General features: G+C 47.7%; 1 protein-coding gene across 4 annotated transcripts in view; it reads right to left on the bottom strand.

The window, feature by feature from the left end:
- The window catches only part of RPH3AL (rabphilin 3A like (without C2 domains)), a 128,545-nt gene that overhangs the window by 46,063 nt on the left and 67,643 nt on the right, over positions 1-14,839 (bottom strand). For all 4 annotated transcript variants that reach the window (XM_037494362.2, XM_037494361.2, XM_037494359.2 and 1 more), the window contains one exon: positions 7,159-7,245. In XM_037494362.2, coding sequence (XP_037350259.1) covers positions 7,159-7,245 — 87 coding nt within the window. The remainder of the gene's footprint in view (positions 1-7,158; positions 7,246-14,839) is intronic.

Genomic DNA, 14,839 nt, shown 5'->3' with positions numbered 1-14,839 from the left:
GAATTAATGTTTCTGTGTCCTTTGGGTAAATACCTAGGAGTGGAATTGCTGGATCATATGGAAGCTCTCTTTAGTAGGTTGAGGAATCTCCACACAGCTTTCCACAGTGGTTGGACCAGTTTGCACTCCCACCAGCAGTGCAGGAGAGTTCCTTTCTCTCCACATCCTCGCCAACATTTGTTGTTGCTAGTTTTTTTAATATGTGCCATTTTCCCTGGTGGGAGATGGTATCTCATTGTAGTTTTGATTTGCATTTCCCTGATTGCAAGTGACAGGTTGAACATTTTTTCATATGCCTGGTGGCCATTTGTATTTCCTCTTTGGAGAAGTGTCTTTTTAGCTCTTCTGCCCATTTTTTGACTGGATTGTTTTCTTTGTTTTTGTTGAGTCTCATCAGCTCTTTGTAGATTTTTGTGATCAGTCCTTTATTGTTGGTGTTGGGTGCAAAAATTTTCTCCCAGTCGGTGGGATTTCTCTTTGTTTTGGTTATTGTCTCTTTTGCTGTGCAGAAGCTCTTTAATTTGATGTAGTCCCAGCTGTTGATCTTTGCCTTCACTATCACTGCTTTGATGATGCGTCTTTAAAGATGTCTTTGAGGTGCATGTCATGTAGTCTTTCGCCTATATTTCCTTCTATATATTTTATGGTTTCAGGTCTCATGTCTAGTTCTTTTGCACACAAACATTTTTGAAGATTCTTTTCTCTTTAGGCCATTTACCCACGTACATGCACCAAGAGAAAATACAGGAAGCCACCAACGTGAGACCAAAAAAAAAATGTTAAAGGAATTGAAAACGACTTAGTAGAAGACAACGAATACAGAACACAGAGAATGGAAATGCAACCTTCAGATTAAAAGTATTCCCAAGAAGACATCTGACTAGGCTGGGAACAAAGCAATAAACAAAGACATAATTGAAATGCTTTCCTGAATCAAAGATTCAAATATGTTTGTTCGAGACAAAAATCAATGAAAAAGACTGATATCTACCCAGAAAAATGTTTAGTTAAAAAAAACCCCAATATCAAGTTATTTACCACTTGATATTGTAAATACAAGCGTAAGCTCGGCTTCAGACTGCATCATGTCTCTGTTGCCTTGAAAATTGCTTTCAGTTGTGCATTCGGCCTTCTCATCCTGCCTCCTCTTTCTCTCACCTCTGACTTCATCGGCTTCAGATACCTGCACTCTAAACTGCCTCCTCCAAATTGTCCTTGGTTCCAAGTTTCTCCGGGGTGCTTCAGATGTGCCCAATGTGCTATTAAGTGTCATCCACCGAGGGCTGTTTCACTCCCTTTTGTGTTTCTTTACATCTCCAACACATGTCAAAGTTATCCATTTGCCAGCAAGGAAGCCAGGAAAATGTCTAAAGCATGTGTCCATTCACAGAAGGAATGGAAATGGTGTGGAAGAAAATGGGAAACCAAAGGCTGACATAACAACGTGTTGGAAAAACAAAGGCCAGTAGCTAATCAGGTAGAGTGTGGTGCCAGATGGTCAGAGAACCACCATTCATGACATTCCACATGGTGGAGTCAGAGCCGGTATTTCAGGCTGCTGGGAGAGCCGACCAGGCATTGAAAATTTAAAAAAAAAAAAAAAAAAAAAAAATCACCGAGCAGCAAAAGATAGGGATGTAGCTGTGAAATGGGAACAAGGTTTATTGCTCTAAACAATTACTGAAGTACAGCAGGTCCTTGATTAACTTCATTCCCTTCAATGTGTTTTCATTATAACATGGATGAGAAAAAGATATATGAGGACCCAGTTTCATTATATGTCATTTATCTTAAAACTGCAGTTTCTGAGAGCCTATTGACAAGGTTACTTTAAGTGATGACTTACTAGAGTGCTCAAATGAGTTTCTAAATTTAACAACAATTTTTATTTCTAGAAATGAAAATGGTTCATTTGGTTCTTTCAAATTTGCTAATTCTTTTTTCAAAGGTCTGGTTTGTTCAGTTTGGTTTCCACACCTTCTCTCTTTTAAAATTAACATTCATTTCATAGTTTCCTTATTTATTTTCTTTAGATTTATTTATTTATTTATTTTTAATTTATAGAAGAGCTGAGGTACAGGCCAGAGGTGTGGGGGTGAGAGGATTCACCAGAGACAGAGTGGGGAACAGAACAGGCAGACGGACCGAAAGCACTGCTGAAGGGAGCAGCGGGAGAGACAGGCAAGGTCTGCTGTGTCATGTGGGATTCTCGCTGGCCAGCCGGGATTGAACCCGCATTGCAGAGGCTGCGGACAGCTTCACAGTGCTGTGCTCAACCCGCTGCGCCACTGGGAAGGCCCATAGTTTCCTTACTATAGCTTGTTCCTGGTGCACCAGTTCACCTAGTTGTTACCTCTGCCCACTCTCCCTCTTGGTGGCTCTTTTCACATTTGTTCTAAGAAGACAACAGAGGCAAAGGCCATAGAATTTTGAGTGAGAAAGAGTCCAATCAATTGGCGCAAGGGGTTAAGCACCACACTATGAAGCAATTTGCAGCCTCTGCAGCACTAGTTCAATCCCCAGCCGGCCAGGGAGCAACCACATGGTGCAGCAGACCTCTCCTGACTCGCCCGCTGCTCCCCTCAGCAGTGTACTTGAGTCACTCTGTTCTGTTCTGTTCTCCACTCTGTCTCTGGTGAATCCTCTCACCTCACGCATCTCTAGGCCTGTCCCCAGCTCTTGTATGCATAAATAAATAAATCTTAAAAAAAAAAAAAAAAGAAGAGGGGATACAAACACTGATGCTTCTTTTTCTTTTCTAAGAATCCATTCTTAGGATATATTCTAAAATATGCCTGCAGATATATATATTGTGGTTATTAAAAAGAGGGAAACATGGAATCATTTTAGATACAATAGCAGAATATCCATATGGCAGAATTTATAAAGGGTTATTGATGACACTAAGAACTACTATGACATATGAAACCTAGATTCAATAATATAAAGAGACATGGAAAAAAGATTGGAAGTAAACATGACAAAACATTAGCCGTGGTTGTTCCTAGGTGAAGATGATGGATTTGAAGGTATGTTTCTCTCTGGTTTTCTGGGCATTGTAAATTTCTATGGACTATTCTCCCATAGTCCATATTAGTTTTATGTCAGAAGAGACTAACATGTATGCTTTTAAAAATGAAAACTTTTAAGGGTGACAATAGTCAAGAAATATCTTGGGTAATATTAAATACAAAAATGCATACACCATGATAGTGACTGACATTATCGTCTACAATTTATTCTCAACACAGTAGCCAGAGTATCTTTTTAAAAGATTGAGAGGGGTGTACAGATCATGTCACTCCTTTACTCAAGACATTCCAAGACCTCATTTCCCTCTGAGTAGAAGCTGAAGTTCTTACAGGGGTCTACAAGGACCAATACAGTCTGCCCACAACTCCGACCTCCTCTCCCGACCCTGACTTTGCTCCCGTCAGAGTAATCTCCTTGCTGTTCATTCCTCATACCAAAAAGCACACCTACCTCAGGGCCTTTGCATTTACTGTGCCCTCTACTTTGGATGCTTTCTGTCCCAAAAGTCACAGAGTGTGTTTCTGATCTCTGCACAAATGTCATTTTATCAGTGAGTGCGTCCCTGACCCTCACATATAATAGTAACTACCCCTTGCACCCCTTCTCCTCCCTTTACCTTGAGTACTTTAACAGAAATTGTGACAAGGCAGATTTACTTTACTGTTTATGATCTCCTTTCAGCAAGAAGTGAGACTGTAAAGTCTCACAAACAGAGCGGCTGAAGCTCTCACCACTGCACTGCTGAAGAGCACCAAACAGGTGGCATGCCAACCTGACAGCCCCAGGGACTCACTCCAGAAAAACTACTTTCAAGTATAGCTAGAGATGATGGAAGTGAAGTGTCAAAAGGAAAGAAGATAAGAGTGTTTGGGCAGAGTGGAATAAGAGTTTCTATCAGAAAACTCAAGTTCTTCCATCAGGATGTGGCTTTTGCTGCAGGGCAGAATTCCAAATTTTATCACAGACTCAGAACCAGCTATATGTGACATTTTAAATGCTCTTTTTATTTAGCTCTCTGCTGTGATTAGATATTTTTCTAAAAACAAAAACAATAAATTAGGAAACCAGTCACCCACCTTACCACTCCCCCACCTCCAAAATAGGCAGGAAAACGCATCAACTGGGTTTGGTATCCCCAGGTCTCAGACTCAGACACACATACTTTCACGGGTCATCCATCCTACTGAAGGCCTACTGAAGGCCCAGTCTACCTGGGGCTGCAGAGGGGGAACGCAGCCTTCCTGATCTTACTAAGTTTTATCAGTCTCTGGAAATTCAAGGACAAACTGATAGCACAATGCACAGTCTCATATTCTTAGCCTTAAGAAAGATAAGAAAATTCATGCTAAGCTATTTTGGACTTTTCTGGGCACTGGAGTGCTCTGGAGATTAGGAGGGGCTGGTGGTGGACCCTGCACGTGGTAGTTCAGGACTACAAAGGAGTGTGAGGGTGACTGGTGGTGGGGCCCAACAGGGCAGCTCCCTCCGCAGCCCTCCAGTTAATTATTAAGTTTGCTAAATTCATCTCTCCTCCATCTACCTTCTTTTACTTGACAGCGCCTACATCTCTGTCCTCCTACAGCTTAGCTGTGACTGGCATTTTATCCTGCTAAGGTGTCTCCCACAGATACTGTGTTAAGGAATTTCCTCTCTCAGGATATCTGCATCTTAAAAGGGACCTCCTGAAGACCAGAAGGACCTCAAGGTCAAAAGGGGGGTTTTCTGGCTGAGCAAGAGGGAGGGAGGCCTCTAATAGCTATGGAGTGCCTATTCTATGCCAGACATTTTGTCCACTTTAAGGGTCTTGCTGAATCCTTACAGCATCTCTACAAAATAGGTATTTCATTTCCATTTTTTTTTTCAGATTATTCTTTTTTTTTATAGAGGCATTTTTTTTTTAATTTATTTGTTTATTTGTTTGTTTCTGTTTATACATGCGCTGGGTACAGTGAGAAGCGCGGGAGGGTGAGAGAATTCACCAGAGCCAGAGCGGGGAGCAGAGCAGGCAGACTGACAAAATACACTGCTGAAGGGAGCAGTGGGCACAGCAGGAGAGGTCTGCGTGCCACGTGGGACCCTCCTCCGGTGGCCGGAGAGCAGCCAAGGATGGAACCTGCGCCGCAGAGGCCGCAGACAGCTCCGCAACCCAGCGCTCAACCGGTGCGCAACCGGGGAGGCCCTCATTTCCATTTTGAGCAAGGATGAGAAGTTCACACTTTAGGTATCCACTGGGTTCCCAAGACACCGCAGTGAAAGATGAAAACATTCGAAAATGACAAGTAAACTTATCTGTGTTCAAAAACTATATATATATATATATATATATATATATATGATAACTATATGATATATATATATATATCAGTGGATAAGATACTCAAAAAACTTTTTATTTTGAAGGGCTGAGGAGCCACTGAAGATGGGAGCTAGTAAAGGGATTTCCCAAGGAGTATAAAAAAAGTAGATACTGCCCCCACACCCCACCCCCGTCTCCTACCCCCCACCCCCAGACCAGCACCTCTGGTGAGGCTGAACGTGAATACTAAAAGGAGCGGGCAGCTGGAAGCAAGCAGCCTGCCAGGACCTGGTCAGGCTGCCCACGGCTTCCGTGCTGGGCTGTGGGAACAGCCCCATTGTCACTGCCAAGCAGCTCATCACTAGCCCAGGCGTACCTGGCTCTGCACTTTGGGACCCAGGACCTGGGTGAAGGTGATGGAAAAATATCACTCATCAAGGGCAGGGTGTGGAGGTGAGGAGCAGGGAGAGGAAGAAAGAAACTCACTCCCACTCAAAGTGAGCATCCAAACCCCAATTCTAAATACCCGAGGAAAGCTGATGCTAAGAGAGACAAGCGACACAACCAACAGCTGGGAGTAGTCTCAGGTTGGGTGAAGAGGCGGTACTGAAGACTTTACCCAGAAAGATACGGCGGGAGCAGCTGGGAGCTCAGAGGGCGGATTGGGAGGCTCTACAATGTATGCGGCGCCAAGGAATGGCGGGAGAGCAACAGTCAGTGATAGCATGGCTGAGGATTTTCTGTAACAGCGCTTATTTTGTGGATGCTCATATTAAAATGTACACACAGTATCGAGCAAGATGAAGATTAAAAAAAAATCCCTATCTGCAGTGTGAGACACTTGCTCTCTCTTCCGGCTCATTTGTTCAAGAACCCTGTGCTATGTCGCTGCCCAGAGCCCAGCGTGCTGCTCTGTCTGGGCTCTGCTTCTGGTCCAGGTATAGTGAGGAAAGGTGGGTTTTGGGTTAGCAGATTCAGGTTCATGCCCCCTTCCCCATCTGTTACTGCCTCATAGTCCTCACTGAGCCTCAATTTCTTTTTTTTTTTTAAATAAAGATTTATTTATTTATTTATACAAGCACTGGGTACAGTCAGAAGCTCGGGAGGGCGAGAGAATTCACCAGAGCCAGAGCGGGGAACAGAACAGGAAGAAGGACTGAAGCACACTGCTGAGGGGAGCAGCGGGCGGCAGGAGAGGTCTGTGCGCCATATGGGGCCCTCGCCCAGTGGCCGGGGATCGAACTGGCACTGCAGAGGCTGCGGGCAGCTTCCCAACCCAGTGCTCAACCGCTGAGCCACTGCGGAGGCCCAAGAGCCTCAATTTCTTTCCCTAGAATGAGGTCAGAACTAAAATACTAGAACCTTAGCAGCAGAAGGGACTTTGGGAGTGGCTTCATCACAGCAGAACATGCTACACCTGATTCCTCAACAACCCGGCCAGCTAGCTTGGTGCCCACAGGTTACCCAACCTCCCGTGTTTCCATTTCCCCATCAGTAAAAGAGGATATTAATAGCCCCCTCCGGTGGGGTTGCTGAGGGTGAAATAAATTCATACATGTAAAGAGCTTAGCATGGTGCAGGCACACATCCAGTGGGAGGGAATTCCCACTAACACTCCACACCCTGGCCATAACAGAGAGAACCAGCCCACTGCCGCCTCCGCACTGTGAAAACAGTCGAGTCAGTGGGCTGCCCCAGACCACCCTTCTCCTTGGCTACCCGGTAGGTCATCCCTGACCTCCAGAGATCCCCTCCCACTGAGCAAACACGAACTTCCCCAAATGCATCACCCCCATTCCACCCCCACGCTGTTGCCTTGGGCACCCTACCTCTCTCTGCTCACTGCAGATCTTACACAGCCACAGGGGCCGCTTCTGGCCAGGGGAGGCCTCGATTCCACATTTGGTGCAGACTTTCTGCAAGAGAGAGGACATGGGAAAGTAAATATTTCAGTCGCCTTCCTTTTGCTTGAGGGGCTGGGAAAACAATAACTAGGTACTCTTTGGCATCATCCAAGGGGATGACTGTTTTGCTTCAGGCTAGAAGACAACCCAAAGGGCACGATGATCTAAAACCTATCGTTTTGGCCCACACACAGATCTTATGATGCAGGCTCACCCCCACAATTACATTCTGTTAGGATCACAGCTGCATCATGTTCAGTAGCAAAGGACTGGAAACAACCCAAAGGCCTAAGACCAGAGGAAGATTCAGGCAAACTTAGCAGAATATGATATGGCCTAACATAGTGTGTGTGGATCCCTGGAAATATGGGTGGAAAATGATGTTATTCAACAAAGAAGACATTGCCATGCAAAAAACTCGCATATGTGCTTGACAAGGTGAGATGACATAGTGAGAAACACCAGTCAGAGTAGGAGCACTCGATTTATGCCAAGCCCCTTCATTTAGCCACCCCCGGAGTGCTACTGTACAAGCATTAGGCCCATTTTACAGGTGCAGAAGCAAGGGAGAAGCGTGAGAATCTGCCCAAGTTCACACACAAGCAACAGACTCAGGTGTGACCGCAGACGTGGTTATAGCATTTTCTCCAGACACTTCCATAGCCAGAATCTAGTTTTGGCACTGTTTTTCTTCTACAGAATTGCTTAAGCTCCTGCGTGTAAATACATATTTTGCTTCCCTGAAATGCACAGCCACACACGGTGGTGGGAAAGGTCAGATGAAATGCAGCCGGAGGCAGAGGGGGACGAGCTGGCCCTAAGGTTTGTCCCCCATAACCCAGGCAGTCTGATTCAGCAACAGCGTGTCCTCCTCAGAGAACTGTCACATCAGCTAATCAATCTTCCTGCCATGCAGAGGCGGTACGAACCCTGCAGGGCTGGGGGTTCTCTCCCGCCCTCCTCCCGACCCCCTAAGGGGAGGCTAGATTTGTTGCTTGGCCTTTTCTGCAGGCTGCCAAGTGAGCAAGGAGCACACCTCTCAGAGGAGAGGGAAATGTCACCAACTTGGCTTTCCAGAGCATGTCGTCACCACCTGATTGGGCGGCTGAGCCCAGTGATGAAGGTGGCAGGGAGCCAGCTCAAGGCAGAAGGGAAGCGGATACATTCATGGGGGTATGCATTAGCTACCATCCAACACTCAGCCATGAGAAATGTCATTTTTCTTTAATTTCTCCAAATAAAATGTAATCTGCTCCCATCACCCGTCTCTCTGGGTTGATAGGAAGTCCATCCCCATCACAATTAGGGCCTTTCCCCAGCTCTTGTGCATTTCCCAGGTTTGGGGTATTCGGCTGTCATGGTCCCTTGGAGGAGAAAAGGGCTGACCACTCCTGTGCCAGGCTGGGGCTCAGCCTCTCCAGGGCCAGCAGCCTGTCCTCCCGGAGCAGTCACTCCTGACTGGTCCAGTGTGGGGTAGGAGATGGGGGTGGTATGGAGGGGGCAGTATCTACTTTTTTTAAACTCCTTGGGAAATCCCTTTACTAGCTCCCCACTAGAGATATCTTGCTTTCTCCCTCTCACTGACCCCAACCTTCTACCTCTAGGATAGGGTCCCCTGTAAGCCCACAAGGTGGGCCTCAAGAACCACCCATGGGCTTTTCCTCTCTGGAGTAGAGAGGAAGGAATCACTGAAGCCAGTTCACTGCTTTTCTTGCTAATTCCCACTATCCCCTGTAAATGCTGTGTGTGAAAAAAGGGTGGCTGTCTCAGAGAGGTGAGACTTTCCTGCGGCAAGTTCTACATGCTTACAGATCTTGATGACAGCTTGCCCTCTAAACACAGAGAGCTCTGTCCCTTATGAGATGATGGAGCTGGGTATGAAGAAGGGACAAAGCCCCATTTATTGACCAAGTGTGTGTCAGGCACGTGACCCTGCCAACAAAGAATGAAGTAGGTGGGTCGCAGATTAAGAAATTGGGGCTCAGTGATGTTAAAGATGGCTTGAGGTCCCAAAGCCAGTTAGTGATGGTCAGGATGCAGGAGGCTCCCTTCTTTCACACCTTGGGAGAGCTGGATCATGCCCTCCCTGCTCAGGTGCCAAGCTGATGCTCACGGCCCTCAGGAAGCTGGCTGAGGTCTTTGGGAATGTGGCTGATTTCAACATGAAAGACCCGGGGACAAGGTTTTGCTGTTGGGGGTGCAGCTGCACATGCTCGTCAGGTCCATGATACCAATTCTTCCAGAAACTCTTTGGGTTGGGGAATCTGGCTCTGCCCTCTGTGCTACTTCAAAGAGGGAAGGAAAGAGGTTTCCAGCTCCAGACAGGGAGCCTGGTCCAGTGGTCTTCCCACCGATACGCCTTGGCTTCCCCGCAGCCTGCCCTCCCTCTTTGTGGCATTCCTGCCCCACAGATTCAGCCAAGAGGTGTGTGTAGGGGGGTAAGACTCTGTCCATCTTCATCTGCTTAGGCCGCTATGAACAAAAGGCATAGGCTATTCAGGGGTTTAAACAACAGAGGCCTGTGTCCCACAGTTCTGAAGGCTGCAAGTCCCAGGTCAGGGTGCAGCCTGGCCCGGTTCTTGGTGAGGGTCCTTTACAGACAGCTGCACCCCCACTGGAGAGCATGAGCTCTCCGCTAAAAAGAGTACCAGTCCCGTTGAGGAGCACCATGCTCATGATCTCATTTAAGCCTAATGACCTCCCAAAGGCTTCACCTCCAAATACCATTCAGGGGCGGTGAGGGCTTTAACGTATGGTTGGGAGGAGGGACAAAGAACAAGAAATTGGGTGCCTTCCTCTGCTTCTACACAGAGGGAGCCCCAGCAAGGGGCACTTCATCAGCTATCTCGACCATGGAATTCCACTTCACACCATCCTGTACTGTCACCAATTTTATGTCCCAGAAACACTGTTCTGAGTCCATTCAGAGGCAGCGCAGCTTGGTGTTCGGGGCACAGGCTTTGGAGTGAGTCAGGCCTGGGAGGGCCCTCGGACAAGCTTCTCAAAGCCCCGATCAGATGTCCTCATCTGTAAAGTGGGATTCTATCCCGAGATACACAGAAAAGCAACGATGTGTTAGAAGCACTTGTATATGCCAGTGGTGATTATTACTGACCACACCTTGTACTCTGTTCTAAAACCTTGCATGATTGTCCCGTATCATCTAAGTCATCAACTGCAGGTGGCTATTTAAGCTGAAGTTAGTTAGAATTACATAAAAGGAAAATCTCAGTTCCTCGCTCACACTAACCACATTGTAAGTACGCAATAGCCTCATACCAGGGCTGCTGACTATTGTACCGGCTGGCACGGAAACGGCACACCTCCACCATTGCGGGAAGTTCTGGTGGACGGTGCCGGGTGGAGGACCCAGCCCTCCTTTGGGCGCTTTAGGACTCGCCGAAGGTTTCAGAGTCTGTTCTCCCACAGCGCCCTCCCTCCCCCAAAACGCCCTACTTCCGAGACTGAGGTGCTCCCTCGCCAGCCTGCTTTGTTCCACCCACCCCATCTGATCTCACCCACCCTCTGAGCTGCTGATTCTGTAGTCATTGCCCACTGTGTGCCCACGGCCCTGGGTTGGGAGGCTGGGGCCCAGGCCTCAGGTGTGCCCAGCGAGGAACCGCATGTTTGGTCACAGAGCAGCCTGCCAAGTCTGAGGGGGTGCCTGGCGACATCATAGGCCTAGTCTTTAAGCGAGGTTTGGCGAATGGGCATCCACATACCTTGATAAGCATGCCTGATTATCTGGACATCTATGCTGTTGTGGGACGGAAAAAGCTAGGAGAGAATGCAGAAAAACCATGTCCTGTCTTCTACCCACAGACCATGGGACACAGAACCAGTGAGCCTGGGGATAGGAGTGGGGTCCAGTCACCTTCCAGAGGCTGGGTCAAAGGTCTCAGGGTCAAAGGTTGGCCCCCAACTTCCTAAGGGCGTTTGATATGTCCTAAACATTCCCTCTACCCCTTGCCCTGTGGGGGCTGTGAGGCATGAGGAGGTGGTCTGACAGGACACTCCAGCCCTGGCCCTACCATCCTGTTTTCAGGCTACAAGCCATCACTGGTGAAATCCACGGTCAGTTCCCACCATCAGCCAGTCATCTTCATGCACCTGCTGGCTGGGGATTGAGGCCAGCAAAATGATAACATGTTCTAGTTCAAATAATACGTAATTGCAGCTCTATTTAGATCAGTAAGACAATAATGAACCTTTCCTCCTTATGGGCTTGGTCAGTGTTCCTAGGTTCCATTAAAGAAAATTAAGCAGGTGGTAATTAAAAAGCCAGTAAGAGAGAGGGTGAGCCAGTTGTGGCATCAGCTTGGTGCAGCAGGAACATGGCGTGTCGATCGGAACACCCCTGGGGTCTAAAGCTGCCACTTGCTGCCCTGTCTGGCGTGGGTTTCCACTGAGCCCTTGCTCTGGGCGAGCGAGTGCAGGTTTTCCAGGCTTGGCTGTCTCATGCTTCCTGCAGCCTGGAAGTGTGTCTAAGCATTAAACAAGCCAAGTCTGGCTTCTGGGCCTGACTCGGAGCAGAAGTGACAAAACTCCGGGCCCTCGGCCCACACGTGCGCTCTCCTCCCTCCATGCGTTTCTTGTACAAATGTTCATCCCAGCCCAGGAACCCGAGGAAGGGGTGGCTCAGGGTTGCCCACGGGACATAGGCTTTGGGACGGAGGATAGCAGTCTACCATTTGGAAGTAAATTGGGACTTGTTGCTCACCTCTGAGCCTTATTTCTTCATTTGTAAAATGGTGACAACAGGTAGTTTCAGGCCACAGGTGGGAGGATCAAGAGAAATGACTTACGAAAAGTGGCTCAAACAGAGCTAGCACAGTACATGGAAAACACTGGACAAGCACCCCGGTCCTTCCCCACAAGTCTGACTGCATGAAGGATGCCAGTGCCCATCAGTTATCAAACAGAATCACCCCTGATCCTCAAGCTCCCTCATTCTCACCCTAATAATCCAACTCCAAGACTCTAATTCTCATACTGTCAGTTCCTCTCCATCCTCTACCTCGATCCGCGCCACCCTCTCCAGAGCCTGGTATCCTTCTCACCACCCTTTCCATTTGGCCATTTTCCAATTAGTCCCCTACACAGCAGCCAAAGATTCAAATCTAATCACGTCATTCTCCCATCCCTGACAGCTGAAAAGCCTGCAGAAGCTCCCTCCTGCTCTCTGGATGAAGACCACCCCCTTTCATGGGATGTGGAACGCCTGCTCAGCCTGGACCCTGCTGGCCTCAGCTTGCACTCCACTCCCCGCATTGCTCTGCAGTTTCTGAGTCCCAGCAGTGTTGGTCTGCCTTCAGTCTCTGGTCCTCATGCTACTTCTCCTGCCACAGGACCTTTGCACGTGCCACTCCCTTTGTCTAGGATGCAATGACCACATTCTCCTCATTAATCCTCCTTATGCATCTTTCAGAATTCAGCAAAAATACCAAGGAAGCTTTTTCTGAATTCCTATCCAATTGAAGCTTCCTTAACAAATTCTTGTCTCTTCTCCCCCTGTCAGGCCTGTGACTTACCCTCATTTGTGACTACTCTCTTCCCCTACTATCACCCCAAGGGTAGAGGCCAGGTCTATTTCTGTCCGTCTTCCTGTTTCCAGGGAATATGGAATAAAAGAATGAACAAATGGGAGCTACTTTTGGTATTACAATTGCGAAAGCAAGATGCATCTCTCTTAGAATATGCCAATCTGCTGGGGTGAGAAGACACACAGGGACACGAAACACTCAGCAGCCTGAGGCAAGGTGCAAGGGAGGATGTGCTCCTGTCCACCCGAGTGATGCTGACTGGCAGGATGATAGAGGTCAGATGAATAAGAGCCTAAAATGGGGTAGAGTGACCTGGGGCGGTGGAAGAGCTGGCTGCGTGGGGCTCACTCTTAGGGGAGGGGGCATGAGTCCAGTCTGGCTCGGCCACAGGAAATGACACTAAGGGTCCTTAGTTAAGAGTGGGGAGCTGGCATGTGAACCTTGCTTTTACATGTCTACTCCTGCCTGCCTCCCCAGGGCTGCACAATGCTGGTCACCTATATGTGCAGACTTGTTTCAAGGTCTGACCAGGTGCCCCCTCAGTGTCCTCATGATCCTTATCAGTTGATTATCCTTGACTCCCTGGAACATCCTCTCCTTACCTAGCTTCTCCAACACCTTTACCTTCTACATCACAACCCAGAAACAAAAGGTACAAGAAGGCCTCTGAGGCCACGAGCACTAGAACGCAGGCACTGTACTCCTAGGCTGGTTCCTCACATCCTTATTGTGATCCCTTGACCCATTCATGCCGAACCCCTCAAGCTCCACACTGGGGAGGGGGTTTAGCCCCCGTTAGGAGGAGGGGCACAGTGCCATGCAGGTGCGGGTGGGAGCTACTGGGCACAAAGCCCTGCTCTCAGAACAGTGGTCATTCTGTAACCAGGCCAACAGCCACACACTGACAGGCCCGAGGGCTTCGGGGTATTATCATTTATCATAGAGAGCCTTTGTGATGTTCAGTCAAGCGAAAAAAAGATGAAATTGCACTCAAATGCTCCATATGTGGAGGCCAGGAAAATGTCTGTGGCGCTGCAGAAATGAATATTGAAGATGGTTAATTTAAAATGTTTGGTGCTTCAATTTAACAAATATTGATTTGCATTGTAGGAATGATGAGGATGAACAAGGCATGAGGCAAGGTACAAGGGACTCTTTTCCTCAACAAGTATCCCATCGAACAGGGGAGGTAATGAACTAGCAAAATGCATCTGGAAAATGGCTCTCCCGAGTGCCAGTCAATTGGCGTCTGTAGGTCAGCCTGTCTCTCACTGGGAACTATGTCAACCTATGCTCAGTGCCACCAGGTGCCCCGGTGAGGCAGGGGGAGAAAGGCCTAGGAAACAACATGAGGAACACTTCATGCCACACAACGTGCTCCTGGTGCCCAAGGTGGAACCTCTGACAAGGATAAGTCCCATTCTGCTTTGGGGAAAGCGATGCAGCAATAAAAACGATGATGCTGTAAATAGAAAAAGTGAAAAGTCATGACAAAGTTGGATAGGTACTGAAATGGAGCAATATTCAAATAAATTAAGTTTAAAAAGCATGTTATAAACAGTATGCATAGTATGATTCTCTAGCATATAAATAAGCATATGTGCTCATATTTATTTAGAAGTCGATATATGCACAGAAAAATTTCTGAAAGGATATTGGCCAAGATGTAAATCAAATTGTGCTAAGTCAAAATCTATTTTAAATGGATATCAGAATTCCTACTTAAAGGAAGCCTATGCTAAATGCTTTGGGAAATCACTTGCCCCGACCGCATTTTTGGACCAGATCTGGATTTTTGTGGGTCGGGATGGATTAAAGATGCTGAAAGCATATGCACAGACAGGCAGGAGATGGGACTTAGTGGCTGCCTGTGCCTCAAATGTAGTCAGACCCACTCCAGCCCCTCCCGGAGTGCCCCAGGGTGCCACTGGGTCTCTGACTCCTCAGGCTACAGACTCAGCCCTGCTCATCAGCCAGGCTTGGAGGCGGATCACACGCCCCTAATATAGGGACTAGAAATGGCCTGGTTGTCATAGATACAAGAACGAAGGTCCTGCTGCAAA

The sequence above is a fragment of the Talpa occidentalis genome, unplaced genomic scaffold (genome assembly GCF_014898055.3).
Source record: "Talpa occidentalis isolate TD23 unplaced genomic scaffold, MPIMG_talOcc4v2.1 talOcc4.7, whole genome shotgun sequence".
Lineage (NCBI taxonomy): Eukaryota > Metazoa > Chordata > Mammalia > Eulipotyphla > Talpidae > Talpa > Talpa occidentalis.
The sequence above is the reverse complement of the archived record's forward strand: the minus strand, read 5'-3'. Positions and strand labels throughout refer to the sequence as shown.